The following is a 21,323-nucleotide window of genomic DNA, read 5'->3' as shown; positions in this document are numbered from 1 at the left end:
CTTTGTTTCCGGTGTGACACAAAGAGAATGGGCTGCCTCGGGAGGTAGCTGAACTCCCTATTTATTCTTTATTAGGGATGTTGAAAAGGAAATTTCTTAAATAAGGATGGGTCTATTCTAGATGATGCTTGAGGGTCCTTCCAACTCCGAGATTCTATGATTCCAAGTTCTGACTTCTTCAAGCCATTCCAAATGTGCCTAGAGGCAGCTAGGTAGAGCGGTGGATAGAGTAGTGAGCCGTCAGTCAGAAAGAGCTGAACTCAAATTCAGTCTCCGACACTGTTTACCTGTGTGACCTTGGGCAAGTCACAACTTCTGTCTCATTTTTGTCAACTGTAAAATGGGTATAATGATGGTACTTACCTCTCAGAGTGAGATGAGGATCAAATGAGAATATCTGTAAAGCATTTAGCACTGTCTGGTACATAGCAGGAACTTAATATATACTTGACTCTTTCCTTCTTTAGAAAGACTTTCCATGGAAAGAACATTGACTGAACTCAGATGACCTTTGTTTGAATATTACCTCCCAAACTTCTTACCTGTGTGATCTTGATCACTTAACTTTCCTAGGAAACGGTTTTCTCAGTTATAAAATCAAGGAATTGGCCTATAAGGTCTCTTCCAGCTCTTAATCTATTAATCGGGAAGGCTAAGGTGGAAGTCTATAGCGTTTTAAAGCAGCCCATCAACTCACTGAATCTTTAGAGAAGGAATTCTTGGAGGGAGGGTGGGGAAGGGAGACATGAAACTGGTGAATTTTATCCTTCCACAAATACAGAGGTCCTTTTTGTGTGTTATGGACCCTTTTGACAGGCAGAATGGTGAAGTCAAGGGTGAATCCCATCTCAGAAGAATGTTTTTAAATACATAAAATAAAGTGAATAGGATTACAAAGGAGATCATATATATTGAAATAATGATGTAAGTTTTTCCTATCCCAGTTTTTGGACCCCTGGAAATTTCTTCACTACTCCCTTAGGGGTCTACGGACCCCAGGGTAAGGACCACTGAGCTGATACCATGCAAATGACATACAAAATTATCCGTAAATGAACAAACCGCTGGGTTGAAGGGTGCAAACAGAAAATCCCTATACCAGGAACTTTTAGAGAGGAGAAAGTGGAGGACAAGGTTTGGTTTTTTTTTTGCCCATTTCCCAGTCACTTGCTGTTCACCGAGGCTTTGAGCCTTCACTGTCGCCCATGCTTCGAGACGTAAGCGAACACACTAAGATCTATGATTTCACTAATATAGGGAACTCCAGGTATGGGAGCTCTTCCATTAAGACTGGCAGCGACACAACTATAATAGTGGATGCTCCTAAATTAGTAGTCTGAGGCGCATTTTAGGATTCTGGGACTTCCCCAGGATTACCCAGCTAGTGAATCAGTCACAAGTCAGGGATTTGCGAATCTTCCTGATGGCAGTCTTCCTCCCAGCACTCTAACTACTGCACAATGACTTATCTCAGAATAAATAACCCAGCCCCAGCAGAACCGTATATTTGAGCACTTAAAGGATGTGCACTGATTAAAAAAAAAAAAGACTCTTAAGAATAATCCTAGTCCTGTGTAGTCCGCCCTGGATGCCCTCTTCATTTGTATCTGGGGAGATCGTGAGGTAAACCCTGTCTGGATGAGATGGGAGACGGACACACTGATAGAGCGCACTTAGGACCCAGGGGAAGCTGGGTCCTGCTCTCAGTGCAGGAGGCGAGCGGAGATCTTCCCAGTCCCCCGCTTCTCCCTCCCCTGTCCCCCCTCCCCCGCCTTTGGGGTGAGGGCATCTCAGATGTCTGGGTAACCACGGTTCTAGGATCTAAGCAGCCTCTGTCTGTAGCAGCTGGGCCGGCGGGCCCCGTGCCCTCCGCCCCCCTTTCCCAACCCAATGCCTCTGCTCTAATAACTCGACCGGCTCCCCCCCTTAAGTCCTCCCCTTCCCCCTCCCCGTCCCATCTAAGTCTGGCACCATGAACGACCAGTACCACCGGGCAGCCCGGGATGGCTACTTGGACCTCCTCAAAGAAGCCACCCGGAAGGAACTTAATGCTCCAGATGAAGATGGCATGACCCCCACCCTCTGGGCCGCCTACCACGGTAACCTGGAGTCGCTGCGTCTCATCGTTAGCCGAGGGTGAGGCTCCCATTCCCTGCCACACTTCCTCCCTGGCTCTTTCTCCCTTGGGGGATCTCGGTGTTTCTTTTCCCTGAAAAACTTTGGGGAGCAGGGTGGCCCCGATTCCTGACCCCAGCCCTCTTTTCCCATAGCCTCTCCTCACCCTTTCTTAGGATGCCTTTTTCTTAAGATCTGGTTTTTATCCTGTGCCCTGGCCTTCCCCTCCCCCAAAGCTCAGATCTTGTGACTTGACCTAGGTATGGGGTTCGTGTGTAATAACCTGTGACACTTGTAGGGGGCAGGTTGTGTGTGTGTGTGTGTGTGTGTGTGTGTGTGTGTGTGTGTGCAGGTGGATTGTAAGCCCAATCGAGGGAGGGTTGGGGTTGGGGTTCCAGGTCCTTAGGTCCAGAGAACTTAGGAGAAAGGGAGCTACATGAATAGGAGAAGGAAGAGAACAGGGATCCGCTTCCAAAAATAATCTCCTGAGGAAGAAAAGTGTGATAGGCTGATGGAGGGGAGAGTGTCTTTATCCCTTATCCACCACAAGGAGAAGGGCTGGGGAAAAGCTATCCAACCTGGCTTTACCACCCTTTGCCTGCCCCCTGGCCCCATTCTCTCTGTCTCCTGCTCATTCCCTGGAATTTATGGACACTATATTGTGTAGCCTGAAAATGCCACAGCTGCCTTGCTCCACTGCCCCTGTTAATTGAGTTTCCCCTCTTTCAGTTCTCATCAGAAAGGGTGAAATACAACTGCCCCAGCTTTGCTTTCTCTCCACTGCTTTTCTTCATTGGCCTTGGCTTGTCCCTACACTGCCCTCCTCTGAGCATTTTGTCCTGTGTGTTTTGAAATCATGTGTGTAACTGTGGACAGGGACATGTCTTCACTATTTCCCCTTGGAAGTCCAGTTCTTTGTGTTTTCCTGTGGGGATGGTGTGACCATGGAACCCAGTGGTCAAGACCTTAATAAAGGGATGAAAACTGCCTGGGAGAAAAGGGTAGCGGCTGAGGAATAAAGGACTAATTCCAGAGGGGGAGGGGGAAGGGGAAGGGAGTAATCATTTCGTAAAAGCTTACTATGTGCCAGGTGCTTTACAAATATTATTTCACTTGATCTTCACAATAGTCATGGGAGAAATGTGTTATTATGATACCTATTTTCCAGTTGAGAAAACTGAGACGCTAGAGGTTAATTGATTGGCCCAAGATCACTCAGCTAGGAAATATCTGAGGCTAAATTTGAACTCAGGTTCTGCAGCACAGGGGTCAATTCAATTCAATTCAGTAAGCACTAAATGGTGCAGTAGATAGAATGCTTGACAGAGAGCCAGGAAGACTCATCCTCCTGAGTTCAAATCTGGTCTCAGATAATTACTAGCTGTGTGACCCTGGGAATGCCACTTAAGCTTCTTTGCCTCGGTTTCCCCATTTGTAAAATGAACCGGAGAAGGAAATGGTAAACCACTGCAGTGTTTTTGCCAAGAAGACCCCAAATAGGGTCACAAAGAGTTGGACACGACAGAACATTAACAGCAAAGCACCCGCTATCTGCCAGGAATTGCTAAGCAGTGGGGATACAGAAAGAGGCAAAAGGCAGTTCTTGTTCTCAAGGAACTTACCACTAATGATTGTGCTCTATCCACTAAGCCACTTTGCCTCCAAAGGGGGATGGAATATTTATTAGGAATATTTATTTATTAGGAACCTACTATATACCAGTCATTGTGCTAGGTACTTTACAGACATCTCATTTGGTCTTCACTATGATCTGGGAGGTAGGGGCTATTATGATTCCCATTTTACAGTTAAGGAAAAGTTTAAGTGACTAGCCAAGGGTCATATAGCTAGTAAGTTTCTGAGGCAGAATTTGAATTCAGGTTTTCCTGACTCCAGGGCTAGAGCTTTCTCAACTGTTTCACTTAGTTACAGGGACACTTAACCCTGAGTCTGTGAACTTAAAAAAGAAAAAAGTGAATATGTTAAATATCTTTTGAAAATATAATTCATTATTATTGGTTTTCTTTATAATTCTATATAATTTTTTATGCATTTAAAGCATTATTCTGACAATGATGCTCTCAGGGTCATTATTCTCCGAGTTTATAGGTTTCACTAGAATACCATAGGAAGCCATAGAAGTTTGAGAACCACTGTCCTGGAAAAAGTAGGAAAGGATCTGACCAGCTAGCTAGTCAAGAAGCATTTATTAAGGGCTTACTGTGTGCCAAACAATCCATTGAAAAGAACTTTTAAAGGCACCAGGCACTTTACCATCCAAGGAAGAGGCTTACACATGCGATAATCACACTGTATCCCCCAAAATTTATGACCAGGTAAAATCATTTGAAAATCAACATTAAGAGCAGCCTTAAAGGGATGAAAGGAAAGAAAATAAAAGTCATTTGAGGGGAGCATGAAGAAAGAAGGAACATCCATCCTGTTGCCTTGGTGGGGGACATAGGTGTTGTTAAATGTATATAAGCCTCAAAATGTTTTTTGGTTTTGTTTTTTCAAGCACCAGCTATTAAGCCACCTTCCACCCCATTAGCTGTCTCCCTGAATCACGACCCAACCATTAGGGGCCTGTTAGCAAAGGGCTCTCAAGAGATGTAGGATCCCAAGGAGACTGAAAAAGAATATATAGATTCATAAAACATAATCCAAATTCCCCAGGAAACTGAGGTTCTTATAAGGTAAAGATCACCCAAGATCACTCAGTTAGCAAATGGCAAAGCTGGAACTAGACCCAGTCCTCTTCTTCAGCCTGGTGGTCTTTCCATTATATCACACTCTGCACATGTGTAATAAAAATAATAAATACCATTATACATACACATATATATATAGTTCAATATGACAATATAATGCCTTAAAGTTTACAAAACTTAAATATTTCAATATTCAATAAATTTCTATTATAATTTAAATATTCAATAAATTCAATATTTCATTAGCTCCTTAGAGTAACCCTGTGTGGTAGGGAATTATAGGTATTATTCCTATTTTGTATGAACTGAGGCATGAAAGGCTGAGTGACTTGCCCAGCGACAGGTTCAGACCAAGGGTCTCTCTTGGTTCCACTTTGCAGGGGTGGACCACATTTGACATCTCTTCATTTTACCTGAGCTCTGCTTTCTCTGTTCTCTTTACCTTAATATCTCATTCCTTCCTGCTCTCGCCAGAGTGGGATAGCTGCCTTAGAGTAGGCTAGACAAAGACATATCCCCAGGAGGCCAAGTCACTGGACAGTGTTGCTCCAGAGGCTCTGACTCCTGCACCTTTTCTTTCTTCCCTCCCCCATTCCCCACATAGAAAAAAAGTGGACGTTCTTTCATGGCATTTGCCTTCAGGGGAATCTTGCTCTGGCTCTGGGAAGGGATCATCGGGAGAATGAGAGGATTTCTGTGGCCTGAAAGGGTTGTGTTGCCAGGTCTCACTTTAGAGGAGGGTTCGTGGGTTGTTTTTTTTTAAACTTGACAGTGGTCTACTGTAAAACCAGTGGGGCCTCTCTATTTGCCTGTTTTCACACTGGACTTGGGATCCAATTAGGAAGAGAATTAGGTGGTGGAGGAATGGAGGAGAAGCTCACTAGACAAGGGAACAATTCTTCAGCCTGAACTGGGATCTCATTAGCTGCAGAGTGGGGGGTGGGGGTGAGGTAGGGTAGGGAGGATAGGACTGAATGCTTTGAATCAGTCACAGAAAGGGAGATTATGGAAGGAGACAGTATTCGATTACTCCAGAAGACAGGGCCTGCCTCAAATAGTGGCTCTGATGGTCTTGAGGGCTTTTGTCAGGGAGGGAGGTAACAGATTTCCAAAGTATTCTATTCCAGGAGCTGGGTTTATAAGAAGCATTCAGGGATCTCTAAAGAATATTTCTCCCACCTAGGAGTATGGAAGGATACCCTAACCAAGCTTCCTGAAACAGGTTTTGAAGGGGTAGCTCAATTCCACTTCCGTAGGGCCCTCCCCCAGCCTGGCTGCCCCCACAGTCCCCTTCAGGCCAAGGCCAAGGCCGGACACCTGCCTCTCACACATGGGCTTGCCAGGCCTGGCCCTGGTCCCTGCTAACAAAATGCACTTGAGCTCATTTGCTAGAGTGCACTCTCACACACACATAGACACACCATGCACATACACACACACATACACACACAAGCAGACTGCTCACATAGTCTTCCACATGCCCATATGCACCCATCTGTCCCAGGCATTCACACACTCTAACACCCCAGGCCCACCACCTCTCTGGGCCAGCTCCTCTCTGAGCAGTATGAATAATTAATTCCTCTCTCTCAGGGCATCAAATATTAATCCTCTGAGATTCCCAGCCCCTGTGTGTGTCACTGCGGAAGGCGGAACTAGGCTGGGCCTTCCCCAGAGACCCACCTACCAGTGACTGGAATGGTGATGGTAGCCAGTATACTCAGAGATTTTTTACATTTTATCAATAGCAAACTCTGTCTCATACCTCTGTGGCTGGTTCTGTCTATTTAGTTTAGTGTTTCTGCCTTTCTATCTTCCTAACTCAAGGCAGGTTTATTTTATAGCAGGGGTTCTTACCCTGGGATCCATTAAGTTGTTGGGTTTTTTTTAAATGAGCTAGGCGGCAAAGTGGTGAAAGTGCTAGACATGGGATTAAGAAGACCTGAATTAAAATCTTACCTCAGACACTTGCTAGCTGAGTGACTCTGGGTAGGTCACTTAAACTCTGTCTCAGTTTCCTTATCTATAAAATGAGGATAATAATAGCATCCAGTTCCCAGGGTTATGAGGCTCAAATGAGATAATATTTACATTTTAGTAATAATATTTGTTCTTTGAAAACTCTAAAGCACTATATAATGCTAGCTATTGCTATTGAAAACATTCTTAATAAATGTATTGTAATTGATTTCTTCTGTAATCCTATGTATCTTATTTTATGCATTTGAAAATATTATTCTGAGAAGGGGGGTTCATGTCACCAAAAAGTTTAAGAACCCCTGTTTCAGAATAAAAGTCTTAGGTTTAGACCAACTCGTGGGACCTCAGTTTTTCAGGGGTAGAGAGGACATCTTTTCAGCCAGGAGATATTCTGACTCCAGGCATCTCAGATCACCTTCTGCATGGTCCATTGTGCTACCACCAGAAGACAAGCAATGTCTGATGATCATCCAGGCTGAGGCCCCACACCTCAATGTTTCCTATGTAGGGCCAACACCACTGATCTTATATGTGTTCCAAAAAGCAGTACCATGTGCCCTCCTCTTCCCCTTCCCCAACTTCTCCACAGTCAGCTGCTTCTCCTATCTTATTCCAGAGGTGATCCGGACAAATGTGACATCTGGGGCAACACTCCTCTGCACCTGGCAGGCTCTAACGGGCATCTCCACTGCTTGTCCTTCTTGGTGTCCTTTGGAGCCAACATCTGGTGCTTGGACAATGACTACCACACGCCCTTGGACATGGCGGCCATGAAAGGGCACATGGAATGCGTGCGCTACCTGGACTCCATCGCGGCCAAACAGAGCAGCCTGAACCCCAAACTTGTGGGCAAATTGAAAGAGAAAGCTTTCCGTGAAGCTGAGAGGCGCATCAAGGACTGCGCCAAGCTGCAGCGCAAACACCACGCACGCATGGAGCGGCGTTACCGGAGAGAGCTGGCGGAGCGTGCAGACACACTGAGCTTCTCCAGCCTCTCTTCCAGCACCCTGAGCCGGCGTCTCCAGAACCTGTCTCTGGCCAGCCACCTCCCCTACTCCCAGGCCACTCTCCATGGGACCGGCAGAGGAAAGACAAAAATCCAGAGGAAGTTGGAGCGGCGTAAGCATGGCGAAGGAACTTTCAAGATATCGGAGGACGGGAGGAAAAGCATCCGCTCTCTCTCTGGCTTGCAGCTGGGCAGTGACGTGATGTTTGTCCGACAGGGGACCTATGCCAACCCTAAGGAGTGGGGCCGTTCCCCACTCCGGGACATGTTCCTCTCAGATGAGGACAGCGTCTCTCGTGCCACCCTGGAGCCTGGCCTAGGCGCTGAGTCGGCCCACTCAGAGGTCAGCACAGACTCAGGCCATGACTCTCTCTTTACCCGTCCTGGCCTGGGTACCATGGTGTTCCGGAGGAACTATGTAAGCAGTGGGCTTCAGGGGCTGGGGAGGGAAGACGGAGGGATAGACGGGCCGGGCACGCTCCGTGCTCGGATGCAGCACTCGCCAAGCCTGGATGATGATAGCATCGGCAGTGCCAACAGCTTGCAGGAACGCCTTGATGAATTGCCTTGGGATGAGTTTGACCTGGGGTTGGATGAGGCCCTGGAACCTGAGACCAGCCCTCTAGAGACTTTCCTTGCCTCCCTGCACATGGATGACTTTGTGGCCCTCTTGAGGCAGGAGAAGATTGATTTGGATGCCCTGATGCTCTGTTCTGAACTGGACCTCCATAGCATCAGCATCCCTCTGGGTCCCAGAAAGAAGATCTTGGGGGCGGTCAAAAGACGGCGCCAGGTGCTGGAGCGACCCCCTGCCCTGGAGGACACAGAGTTGTAAGTCCGAGAAGGAGAAAGTGGGATAGTGAGACAACTCAGGAAGTGCTTAGGCTCACAGGACTTTGAGCTGGAAGGGACCTTAGAGATCAGCTAGTCCAACCCTCTCATTTTACAAATGAGGAAACAGACCCAGAGAAGGGGAAGTTACTTGGTCACACACCTAGGGATTTGTCCTTGCAAAGGGATCCTGTACTTTCTTTTTTGGATTGGCACAGGGAGCAGCAGGAGCCAGTAGATGAATTCTATATACCTTGGCCTTGAAAGAGTGGCGACTTGGTCTTCCTGTGTTTGGCGAAGTGCAAGGTACTGGATTCCCAGCTCTCAGGAACCAGGGATATTTTAATCTTGTTTGAGTAGTGCAAATGGGAGCTGATAAGGAATCCTTACACATATGTATTGAGGGAAAGGAGGGTTGGATTGGAGCACTTCTCATCGAACTGAGAATGTGCTTAGACCATTTCCAATGAGACATGTACTCTGCCTCCTTGCTAGAAGAACAGGAGAGGCTGTGCTAAAGATATCTGGCAACTGAGCCAGGAAAAGCAGCCCCTTCTGTGGGAGCAAGAAAAGACGGTTTCTGGTCCCTCTTTCTTTTTTCATTTTCATATCCTAACTTCTTTTATTGTTCTTTTCCACAGAATACATTGAAAGAAGTGGGAAGAGCTAAATTATTTTAATGACATTTTGTTTTTGTATCACATTCATTTCTAAATGAATACCCTCTTTTCTTTTTCTACCCCATTTGCCTTTCCTTTTAACAAAAATTTTAAATATGTATATTATTTTAGCAGAACCAACACATATCAATTGTTTTTGAAAGCATATGCAGCATTCCACATCCATAAAACCTCTCCAATGAAGTGCATTTTCTCATGTAAGAAAGATTTAATGTGGGGACATTAGTAGGGATATGATATACAAGGTGGCCCAAAGTCTTGGTATAGTTTTAAACCATTAAAACTTTAAACAGCACTAAGACTTTGGGGGATACCCTACAGTCTTCTCCATCATACCTTTTCTGAGCCCTAATCTGCCAGTGTGCCCCTTCCCCAAATTGCCTTGAATTCATTATATATACATTCCATATTTGCTCCATTAGTTGCCTCCCCCAACAGAATGGGAAAGGACTGTTTCCTTTTTGTCCTTGTATCCCTAGCCCTTAGCTTAGTGCCCAGCACATGGCAAGCACTTGATAAATGATTATTGATTACTTGATCGAGCCTCTTTTTCAGCCTTTCCCAGCCTCTTCGCTGGGACACAGAGAACACCAGCTCTCCCTTCAACTCCTAATGAGGGACCACAGCACATGTCTTATGGAAAGTGATCAGAGTAGTAAATGCTCAGTTTTCATGGGAAGTGCTCTAAACTATTCTGTATTTACTACACGTAGCTTTAATGTCTTAGGTGCCAGAGTGGGTCCTCCTGAAACTCCACTTAGCCCAGGGTAGTGGCAACACTGATCATATCTATGACATAGCTCTATACTTGGGGGTGATTTCCTAATGGGAATACACCAATCCCCAGTAGTCTTGTGTTTTTAGGGGTTATCCTGGGAGCATCATAGATATCTAACAATACTTACGGGAGGTGACCAGACTTTGAGGTTGGGTAGGTAGGGCATTTAAATTCTCTTTCCTCTAGTTCCAGGGAATTCTTCAGAAAAAAAAGACTACCAAATTACTGGGGTTGGGGTGGGGTGGAGTGGAGGTGTAGGGTCAGGAATGGGCTAGTCACTACAATGGCTCTTTAATATTAATTGATATTAATATTCATGAAGGATTTCACTATTCTCCCCTCTCTTCACAGATAACCAAGGGATTTTTGCCCCAAACCAATGAATTGCAAATTGCCACAGATCTCGGTGGGACCATCAGAGGCCTCACCAGCCACAACCCAGTGACCCTTGTTTCCTATCTGTGCTGCAGTTCCAGGAGCCTGGGTCCTGCTGGAAGGATGAACTGCTTGCCTTATCTGTTCTTTCAAGATTGTTCTAGGTCTGGGAATAGAGGGTGCTCCCTTTCCTCTCTTTCTATCTCACCTTATTCTCCTCTATCTTGCTGTAACCCTGGTAGGGAGGGGGAAAGGGATGCAGGTCTCACTCTTGTGTATTTGGGTTTTTGTGATCCTAGAGGACCTGAGTACTTGGGAAGGTGAGCACAGCTTCTTTGTTGGGACGCTGGCAAAACCGGATCTCCCTTAGACCTCTAGTGAGGAGTCAGAACACGTAGGTAATTACCCAAATGGTGAATGTCCTGATCCAAACTACTTCTTACACACCCCCTCTATGAATAGTTTTAAAGTTGTGGCCATGTTAAATAGGAGGGTGTCTGCCCCCACCCTGAACCTGGCAGAAGACCCATCAAAGGGCATTTATATGCATTAAACCCCGGCTCACAGAGTCAGGGGAAGCCATATCTCCCGGGTTCTGAAGTGTTCCAAGCTCAGCAGAGGGAAAGGGTGCCCCTCGATGCTGGCCACCTCGCCCCTCTTAGAAGAGGATCTCCAGACTGAGTCTCTCCCTCCAGAGAACCTCTGTCCAGAGGGGAGATAGCCATTCATGAGACAGACTCCTCAGCCAAAATACGTTTCTACCTTGTGATGCTGATAACTGAGAACATGCACAGTTCCCCCTTCCCTCTCACCTTTTCCAGCCCCTCACCCTTTGCCATTGGCTAGCTGGGGAAATAAGGAGCACCGAACTAGGAGTGAAAACTATTGGCTTCTCTTTCCAGCTGAGCCATGTGCTTCAGGTCCCTGCCCTTCCCACCTGCCCCATGCTTCCCTCTCCCCCTTAACTTTATAAGCAGGAGAATAACAGCTCTTCTCCTGCAGAGAAACTTCAGAGAGAGAGAGAGCCAAGGTGACCTCAGGTGCTAGAGGAACGGGTTTCCGAGCTATGAACCTAGAGGTTGGGCATGAGCACCTCCCTGAGGTAGAGATGGGCACAAGCCACCAGCCTCAGAGACACCTCCCTCCACCCCCCAAACAGATCCTGAGTGCAGCTCCCAGAGGAGAGCTCCTGACTTAGTGTCCAGTACAGGCATTCGCTAGCATAGTCAGCTCTCAATTATCCATTCCAGTGGGGGTAGGGGAGGGACCAGCAACTTAGGGAATCCGACACATTTGACAAACTCCAAAGCTTTGGTGATGGCTTTTTTCTTTTTTTTTGTATTTTTGAGGGAATTGTCCTCCTTTGGAAGGAAAAGGAAAACAATATTGTAATTCAACTTTGCTGCCCTGTTTGGCTCAGTGTGGCAGCACACCTAATTTGCTGTTCCTGAGCAACCACTGGGGATGAGGTGGGAAGGGGAGGGTAGCTGGGAGCATCCTGGGTGGCAATAGGATTAGGAATTCCCCAAGAATAATCCACAAAGTAGCTAAGTGAGAGTTGATTAACTTTTTACAGAACATGTTGATGGTTGTGATGAAACTCAGAGAGATGCTAAGAGACACAGGATATAGACATGGGACATACATCCTCATGTACATACTTGAACAGCTCTTCCATCTGCCTCTGATCCTCTGCCCTTCAGTTAAGAAGCCGCTAGCTTCTTCTGTCACCACAGCTCCTAGTTCCTTCAGCCTCTGAGCTGGCCATGGCTTGGTTTTCCTCCAGGAAGAGGACCATGGTAGGGGGAGCTTCAGCATCCTACAGAGATGAGGGTCTTCTAAAGTGGGGCATCTATTCCCCACTCTCCTTCAGGGACCCTCATATGCCATTCCAAGCCTGATCTTGATCAGTCTTTTGGCTCTGTTTCCCAGGCCTGGGGCAACCCCTAAGTGCCGATATCTCTCCCACTCAGCTCCAGGCTATCACCTACCCCCTTACACAACTCCTGGATCCCACTCCCTCTTTCTTTACCCTGCCCACTTACTGCACATACCCCTTGCCCAACTCTGTATAAATTCGGTTCTTTCTGCTGTACTACTGTTACTCATTCTGATTATAATTATTTTATACAGAATTCCCTGACATGGTGTGATGTTTGATTGGCTGGATCTTTGGGTACTGGGTAGGGTGGATTGAGTGGGGAGAGTTACTGGGTCTATCTATAGTAAGTAGTAATACATTTGGGGGATGGTGTTGAGAGAAGGTTTAATGTGGTGAGGAACTGATGCTCTGTGTTTGGATACCATCTTTCCTTTTTGCCTCCACATCTGTGCAGATCCTTCACTCCTCTTTCTTATTTCATCCTGCCACTTAGGAACAAGACTAGGAGGGTTATTGCAGTAGGGGGAGCAGGAATGGATGAGAAAGGAATGAGAACTTAGTAGGTGAGTGGTCCATGCTCAACCCATTCCTAGAGCTGAGACTCTTTCTATCATCTCCAAAGCCTAAGGAACAGGGGGCAGCCTTTCCAAGGTAGGTTGTTCTCAGCTCCCATATCTCCAGATGTATCCTCTGAAATGGGTCAGTCTCTTTTCTAGAAGTAAGACCAACTGGACCATAGGGTGGCATGAAGAATATTGGTTCTGGAGTCAGAGGACATGCCTTAAAATTTCACTTCTGGTGAATTTGGGCAAATCACAACCTCTCTGGGCCTCATTTCTCTCATCTATAAATGAGTGGTTGGATAAATTGGCTTAAGAGAACACTTCCAGTTCTAAATCCATAATTCTTTGACCTCTGGTATCTGTATCCTCTTAATCTGACCATTTCCTCCATTTCCTTCTCTATTAAGGTCCCCTTCAACTCTAAAGTACTGTTGTTCTGTGGCAGTCTAGTCCAATCTGCTCCACTGCTACTAAGGATCCTACTATAGTACTCAGTTTCCCAAACTGTCCTGATCCAGAGCCAAAGTCCCTGGTAACACAACATGACTTCTGTCCTCTAGAAGTCACCCCTGAGTTAAGGGTACAAAACTATGCCACCAGGCTAACAGGCCCCCAGAGATCAGTTATGGTCTAGGAAAGGGATCTGAGAATCATTGTAGCCTCTTCCCTAAAGGTGCCAGTCAACTGAGAGGCGGTGTAGAGCAGTGGTTAGGGAATCACAGTATCTGGGTTTGAATATCAGTTCTTCTCCTTGTCATCTATGTGACCTGGACGAGTCATTCAACCTCTATGGGGCTCAGTTTTCTTATCTGTAAGAAGAGGTGATTGGACCCAATGATCCCCAAGGTTCTTATCAATTTTCAAGCGATGTTCAGATGTGCTACTAATGCTTCTTAGATTAGAGGCATCAACAGAATGAGCCCAGAGTTCAGTGAATCTTACCACCCTTCAAACAAAGGAGAAAACAATTTCTCTGCCCTTGTTGTGAGCCATGATGTGCCTGCCTGAGAAGTGGAGGCATAATTCTAAAGCGAAACCTCAGGAAATACCCAATGGAGATGGAGGAAGTTGAGAGTGGTTGTAATCAGAATAAGCAAAGTCTTGGGAAAGGCTTCCTATGGTATAACAATGGTGATGATTATAGTAATAGTACTACTAACTGTCCCTTGTATGTGCTTTATAAAATGCTTTCACATTTATTATCTTCTTGGTCCTCCAAACAAACCTATAAAGATTAGCAGGATGGTTAACATGAATACCATTTTACAAATGGAAAAACTGGGATCCAGGTTAAGTGACTTACCCAAGGTCACATAGACTAGCTCAAGAGTAGGAAACCTGCAGACTTAAAGCCACACATGGCCTTCTAAATCATTAAATTTGACCTTTAGACTGAATCCAAGTCAAAAGGGTGAACTTAAAGATTTAGATCAAAAGGCCAAACTTAAGGTTCCCCACCCCTGGACTAGCTCACGTCAGAGCTTGGACTACAAGTTATGTTTTCTGATTATGCCAACCTGCTTATTATCAGGACAGATTAACATAGGACTCCAGTCTGGAAAGATGACCACTGAGGGAGGTGGGGATATAATTGGGAGGCAATGTAGAGCAGTGGCACCTTAGCAGAGGAGAAAACTGAGGCTTGGATTGTTGTGGGGATAAGAAGAGAAAATATTTGTAGGGCACTTTGCCAAAACTTTTTTTCCTACTTTGCAAAACTTAAAGCATTACACAAATGCTATCTAGACATGGATAATTTACTGAGTATTGGGGAAGTGTGAGTGAATTTTGTAATATTTGAGCTGGAAGAAATTTTAGATGTCATCTAGTCAAACATCCCTTTACGTGAAAACTAAGGGATGAAGTGATTTGATTGACCAAGAGGACAGATCTAGTTAGTGGTGGGGCTGCAACTAGAGCCCACATATCCAGGCCATCAATTCAGCACTCTTTCTACTACCCCACACATTTCAGAGTGACATCTTCCTGGTTAAATGAGGTAATATTTGTAAAGTACTTAGTACAGTTCGTGGTGTAGTAGGTACTTAATAAATTCATGTACTTTTTCCTTCCCTTCCCCATCATGACAGGTTTTCCATATCATGACCTGTGTTCTAGCCCTGGACTAGCCATTAATTCCATGGATAAACAGAAACAATTTCCTGAGCTTTTCTCATCTATATAACGAGGGGCTTAGTCTATGGAGGATCACTAAGGTCTCTTTTGCCTCAACATTGTACGGCTCTATGTGGTTGTATGCTGCTGTTACAGAATCAAAGAGCCTGACCCAGTGCTATATTTCTTAGTATTTTAGAGCTAGAAGGGAACTTAGGAAGTCATCAAATTGTAACTCATATTTATTTACCACTTTAACAAAGTGCTTTCCTTAGGACAACTTTTTGAAGTAGGTAGTATTGGTTTTATTATCCTCATTTTTCATTTGAGGAAACTGAGACTTAGCTAAAATGACTTGTCCAAGGATATACAACTAGAAGCTAGGACCATAATTCTGATTTTTTGACTCCTCCTTCATCATTCTGGGCATGATGTCAGCAGTACCCCTTTGTACTTGCATTTCTCAGTATTGTGCTGGCTTTGATCCTAGCCCTGACCTCTGCCCAAAGGCAGATGGGATGAAATACTACGTGTGATTCCTGCTCTCTATGTGCTCCTGGAAGAACAGATTACAGGTCCTCTTCCTACCTGTCCCCATCTCATATTTGTGTTTACCCCATCCCTCACACCACCTTCCTGGGAAGTGTTTGCTGCAATTACCACGATCTGACCAGCAGGGGGAGGTGGAGAATCATAGGTGGCATCATATGTCCAACTAAACATCTGGAAGTGAAGGATGATGATACTATGTGTAGGAGTGGTAAATTATTCTAGAATGGAGTGATTTCAGATTAGGGGAGCCATTCAAGATTGTAGGACCTCCAAGATTGTTGCTGGGAGACCTGAGAGATTAAAGATACTCTCTAAAAAGTGATGGGTGACATTTCTGTTGGGAACTATGCCAGGTTCTGTATAGACCTAAAAATAGTAGTGGGAGTCCCTCAGGGACTATAGCATATGTGCAGAGGCACTCCTAATTCAGATGAGCTAGAAAATCTAATGGAAGGAGGTAAAATTGACCTCAAAGCTATTGCTAAATCTCAGTGGGATGAAACCTGTGGCTATAATAAATGTTGAGAGAATGAGTGAGTGAATGATTGGTTATGCCATCTTCCAAAGAAATGGAAGAACTAAAAGGAAATAGTCAGGGTGGGGAAGTGTTGTATATTAAGCATATATAGTCATGTGGTGAAATCATGAAATGGAATGGAATGAAAGTATGGTGGAAATGACTTGGGTGAAGAGTAATGAAAGGTAGAGTACAGAGGAACTCCCACTGCACAATGATGCTTCCATTATGAATACTTCATATATCAATATTTCTAAGAGAGAAGCACAATGGAAAGTAGGGAGTTTAGGGCATAGCTTACAAGAGTAACAATAGGAATAGGAAATAGGAAAGAATAAGGAACCCAACCCTGAGATTTCAGGAGCTTTATCCTCATGAAGCACACAGAAAAAATAAATAAATAAAGAGCAAGGGCAAAATAGCCTAGCAATCAGAAAATAGAAATCACAAATAGACTAGAAGGGAAGAGAAATACCGTAGAAGGCAAAGGGTAGAGGAAAAGATCAAGTTACTTAAAATAAGAGGTTGTAGGAAGCTACTATGGTTAACTGGGCAGAGAAGGGTCAAAAGAGGTGGAGAAATAAAAAGGAAGAGAAAAAAGTCAACTGAGGCAATTTTTCCATTGACAAAGAATGTAGACCAGAGGAGAGAGTGAAGAAGAAGCACTGAACACTTGGAGCTAAGAAAAAGGTACAAGACTCTTGTTGAAGAGAAGGAAACTGAACATTTTGTGTAGGAGGCACTTGCCTGACCACCATGGAATGATGCTACAGATTGTCAGGAACTTTCATGTGAAAGATCACCAAGCAAGGGTCAGAAGAAGAAGGAATGAGTAAGGGGTGCTCAATGACTTGCCTCTGGGGAGTATTGAGTCAGCTGTTTGCATTCTAGGGTGTATTGAGTATTGAGTAAGGTGATAATAACAACAGAGTGATCTGTCTTTCTGGAATAGGTATCAAATACAATCTCTAAAGATTTGTCCAATGGGATGGCTATTACCCATTTCCAATGACTTTAAATAGCCACAGATGAGACTACTAGATACCAAAAGGAATCTAGAAAGCATTACTAAAGGTGATCAAGTGAATTGGAGACCTTAGGCACACAGGTGGGATTTTCATTATGTAAATAGCAGGCAAGGGCTTCAGAAGAGAAAGATTTAGGAAAGTAAGAGCTGGTGAAGAAGATGATGACTCAAAGTGAGATATATGCTGGACCATAGTTTAAAATATAGAAATGATAGGCTTTTGGAAGTGATGGAATGGTCCTAACAATGGCTATTAAGGATATATTTGCTAGAAGTCTTTATAATTTAACCCAAGAGCATGGAGTGTTTTGGGCTAGGGAAGGAAGACGACAACACTGCTTACTTTTGTCTACCAAGCTAATTGTCATAGAGAAAAGCTACAATATAGGATGAAGGCTAGCAGTAGAGTGTCTTACACTTCCACAGAGGTCAGAGACAGAGGGAGAGGTCCTAAATATTTAAAAAATATATTTATAGAAGCACTTTAGTAGTAACAAAAAACTAGAAGGAAAGTGATGTCCATTAGTCATGGAAAGGCTGAACAAATCGTGGTATGTTAATATAATGAAATAATATATAACAGCTCTTGGAGGAAATCTAGACTTTCTAGAAATCTTTACTGGGGTAAAGACTTCAACAAAAACTTCTGGGAAAAGTGCAGATCAGTCTGGTAGAAACTAGGTTTAGAACACCATTTTACATATGGACAATGTGTAACTGTACAGTGGCAATGTAGAATTTGTCCCACAGTTACTAAAAACTTCTAGTTATCAGGATTTCCCTGTTATCACTCTCAAAGTCTGCACAAGTCACATGCAAATGAGCTTTTAGGGAACAAGACAGTGAAGACACAAAATATCCAAGTGGGTATATGCCTTAGATAGAAAAAGCCACATCATAAGCAAATTAGAGAAGCAATAAAAGAAAATACCTTACACAATTATGCCTAAGGGAAGAATTCTTGATCAAACAAGGGACAAAAAAGGATGCCAGGACATAAAATGGTCAATTTTTTGTTACATAAAATTAAAACATTTTTACAAACAAAATTAATGCAAATTAAAGTAGAAGGGAAACAGTTCACTGGAAAAAAATACCATTGCAGCAAGTTTCTCAGGTAAAAATATATCTAAGATATATTTTGAACTAATTCAAAATTATATGAGAATAAGCATTATTCACCAATAAATACATAGTTAAAGGAAATGAACCAGCAGTTTTCAAAGGAAGAAATGTAAGCCAAGAGACTGTTGGATTTGGCAACTAAGAGATCAGTGATAACTTCGGAAAAAGCAGTTTTGTTGAAATAATAAAGTCAAAAGTCAGATTCTAAGGAGTTAAGAAGAAAGTAAGAGAAGAAAAAAATGTGGCTAAGGTGGGGTGGAGGAGTAAGTCATGGTTTGTGAATAGGTTGAGGAACTGTGTATTTAGGTTGTTTGAGGGAGAGTCAATATGTATATTGAAACCCCCAAGTATGAGGGTAGGAGTTGTAGAGGAGAGAAAAATTGTGATCTGGGTACCAAACTCATTGAGAAAGAAAGAGAATGATCTGGAATAGTGTAGACAACAGCTACCAGGATTTTGATTGGGTGGTAGATATGAACTTTAAGGGAGGAGAGGTTATTGAATGATAGAGGTAGGGAGAGACTGGAAGTGACAATGCGGGACAAGAGTATTTTAACTCCCCCACCTCAACCAGCAAGCCAAGGGGAATGAGGGAAGGTATTGCCAGTACCTGCACACTGTGACTATCCATACAGACTCTGCCAAAGCTCACAAGAGGCTAGAAATAAGAGGGGTATGTGACCATCACAGGAGCACTGACTTCAAATTCTGGACTGGATCCTGAGGCATTTGACTTTGGTATATCCCTAGTACAAGAAGAATGGAAGATCAACGGAGGTAGAAGCTCAGTAAGAGAACAAGCATGTTCCTTAGGATGAAGTATATGTGGAGGTGGGGGTGGGGTGGGGTGGGGTGGAATGTAGGATGAACTTGAGGAGTAACTCAGAATCCAACTCACCAGTTCGCTACAATTCTAGGAAAGATCTAGAAAGATTATTCTTTCTGTGATGGAAGATCTCAGAAAAGATCTCAAAGAAATGCTGGTCAGTGGCATCTTTTACAAAATCCTGCAAGTCTTATGCATCCTCAGGAACCAAAGGGAAGGTGTCCCTATTATTGGGACAAATGTTTTGTAACTTCTGTTCTTGGTGTATCTTCTCAGTAAATAGCCTTTTGTAAAATCTAATTGATATTAATTGATTAAATGATATTGGGGCACTAACCAATCAATGACATAAGGGATGGAACTATAACTGGAAATTGATATTAGAAAGACTTAGGGGCTCAATCTGATAAGATTCAAAAGACACCCTCAACACAAGGGTAGTCCTAGAACCTTGAGGAAGAGATAGAGTTTGCTTCCCTTTAAGGACCTTATTCATCAGTGCAAGCGGGAATTGAAATGAGGTGAGTCTTATATTACTGCAGGAGTAAATACTATTGGGAAAAGAGGGTTTTTCCCCCCAGTTTATTAAATAAATAATATCTGATAAACTGCTAAGGTCTCTGAGCTTAGTTGATTGAGAGTCATGTTGAAATTTTATTAATTGAAGAAATATATAAACATTCTTCTTGATTATCCTAGAACCCAGAAAGATGCGATTAAATATAAACATGAGTTAATTAGCAGGTTGCAAGGTGACATAAATAAAACTGACCAACCTGTATAACCATGTTCCATGTTGGGAGCAGACCCCATACCCTTTACATGGAGGGGTGCTTATATCTCAGATTTTTGACATTTCCCCCCTTTTCCCGTGGGTATTTCCTCATATAATCATATATGTAAAGTACCTGTTGGTGCTGCTAATTAAGACAGTAATCTACTTGTTTTATGTCATACATGTTAATTACATATAACTAGCGCTTCATTGTTCATTACTTTATACAGTACGTATAGTTTAGCATTATTGGTTTTTAGTATAAACTTATCGTTATTACTGTTTCAAAGATAATACTGATTTTAGGGGAAAAGCTTAGTACTCTGCATTTTAGCTTTTATGTTTGTCAGATATATATGTGTATGTTTATATTTATTTTAGTATACAGAGTAATTTCCATGCATGTATATATACACAAACTTCATTTTGAGTTTCAAGTTTGTCAGAGACAATATGTTTATTATAACATAGAGAGATTTATATATATATATATATTACTCTGTATTTTAGGTTTCAGATGAGCATTTATATATAGGTGTATATGTACACATACATATACACGTGCGTATATATCACACATGTGTATAGATATAACATTTTGCTGCTTAAAGGGATATTCAGTTAGCAAAGTTACCATGGATAACTGAAACTCTTTCACTCCAGGCAAGAACAAAGACAAATTTCCAGTCAAGATTAAGGGAAGGTTCAGAGTCTAGTTAACAATTTCTGATTTATCAAACAGAATAATAGTAATTTAATATGTCAGGATACCCCAAAGAAGCCTTTTTTTTTTCAAAGCCATTTTATTCCTCTAAGTATTCACCTTTCTACGTGGTCAGTGGTGAACTGAAGAGATTTTTCTATTAAATAGATTAATCAAAGACTTTCCTTCTGTTATTATTCCTATCAATATCCTAATCACTTGAGGGAAGAGTCCTTACTAGGCTGATGAGGCCTCTCCTCTACATACTGGTTAGGCTTTTGATAAGAATGATTTAAAAATATTTCAGTGCAGGACATTCTTTTGAAATTTATAGCCAAAGAAACCCTGGTTAAGAGTTTCTCATTCAGATTAGAGCAAGGACATCAGACTAAAATATTAGCCTAATATTGTTTTTTTAATACATAAACCAAAGAGGGAGGGATGACTTCACAATAAGCTTTATGTATATATATGTGTGTGTGTTCGTCCTTCGTTGCTGAAGAAGACCATGGCATCAGAGAAATAATGACATGACTTGTACTTGACTTTGTTTTGAGTGAGGGAGGGCTGTGCAGGTCACCAGCCTCACTTCCCCTCCAGAGCCATCTGAATGCAGTGACCAGATATTCATCAGGATGACTGGAGATGACCCAGGATGAGACAATTGGGGTTAAGTGACTTGCCCAAGGTCACACAGCTAGTGAGTGTCAAGTGTCTGAGGTGAGATTTGAACTCAGGTCCTCCTGACTCCTGCACTGGTGC

General features: G+C 43.3%; 1 protein-coding gene across 2 annotated transcripts; it reads left to right on the top strand.

Annotated features, from left to right (window-relative positions):
* The first annotated feature begins 1,794 nt into the window (after positions 1–1,794).
* Positions 1,795–12,580, top strand: USH1G (USH1 protein network component sans). 2 transcript variants are annotated; one of them, XM_072645624.1, is made up of 3 exons: positions 1,795–2,136; positions 7,423–8,643; positions 10,453–12,580. In XM_072645624.1, the coding sequence occupies exons 1-3, from the start codon at positions 1,973–1,975 to the stop codon at positions 10,454–10,456; spliced, it is 1,389 nt and encodes a 462-aa protein (XP_072501725.1). In that variant the 5' UTR covers positions 1,795–1,972; the 3' UTR covers positions 10,457–12,580. The 2 variants fall into 2 exon arrangements, with proteins under 2 accessions (XP_072501725.1, XP_072501726.1); XM_072645625.1 differs by lacking the exon at positions 10,453–12,580 and having other exon boundaries at positions 7,423–8,647.
* The last annotated feature ends 8,743 nt before the right edge of the window (positions 12,581–21,323 follow it).

This window comes from Notamacropus eugenii, chromosome 2 (assembly GCF_028372415.1).
Source record: "Notamacropus eugenii isolate mMacEug1 chromosome 2, mMacEug1.pri_v2, whole genome shotgun sequence".
In the NCBI taxonomy this organism is placed as follows: domain Eukaryota; kingdom Metazoa; phylum Chordata; class Mammalia; order Diprotodontia; family Macropodidae; genus Notamacropus; species Notamacropus eugenii.
The sequence above is the reverse complement of the archived record's forward strand: the minus strand, read 5'-3'. Positions and strand labels throughout refer to the sequence as shown.

What these genes read in the sequence shown, in the direction of transcription:
- USH1G (XM_072645624.1), top strand. Translation starts at nt 1,973, where the DNA reads ATGAACGACCAGTACCACCGGGCAGCCCGGGATGGCTACTTGGACCTC. An exon ending in CGTCTCATCGTTAGCCGAGG is followed by an intron (nt 2,137 to 7,422) that starts GTGAGGCTCCCA and finishes ATCTTATTCCAG; the next exon opens with AGGTGATCCGGACAAATGTG.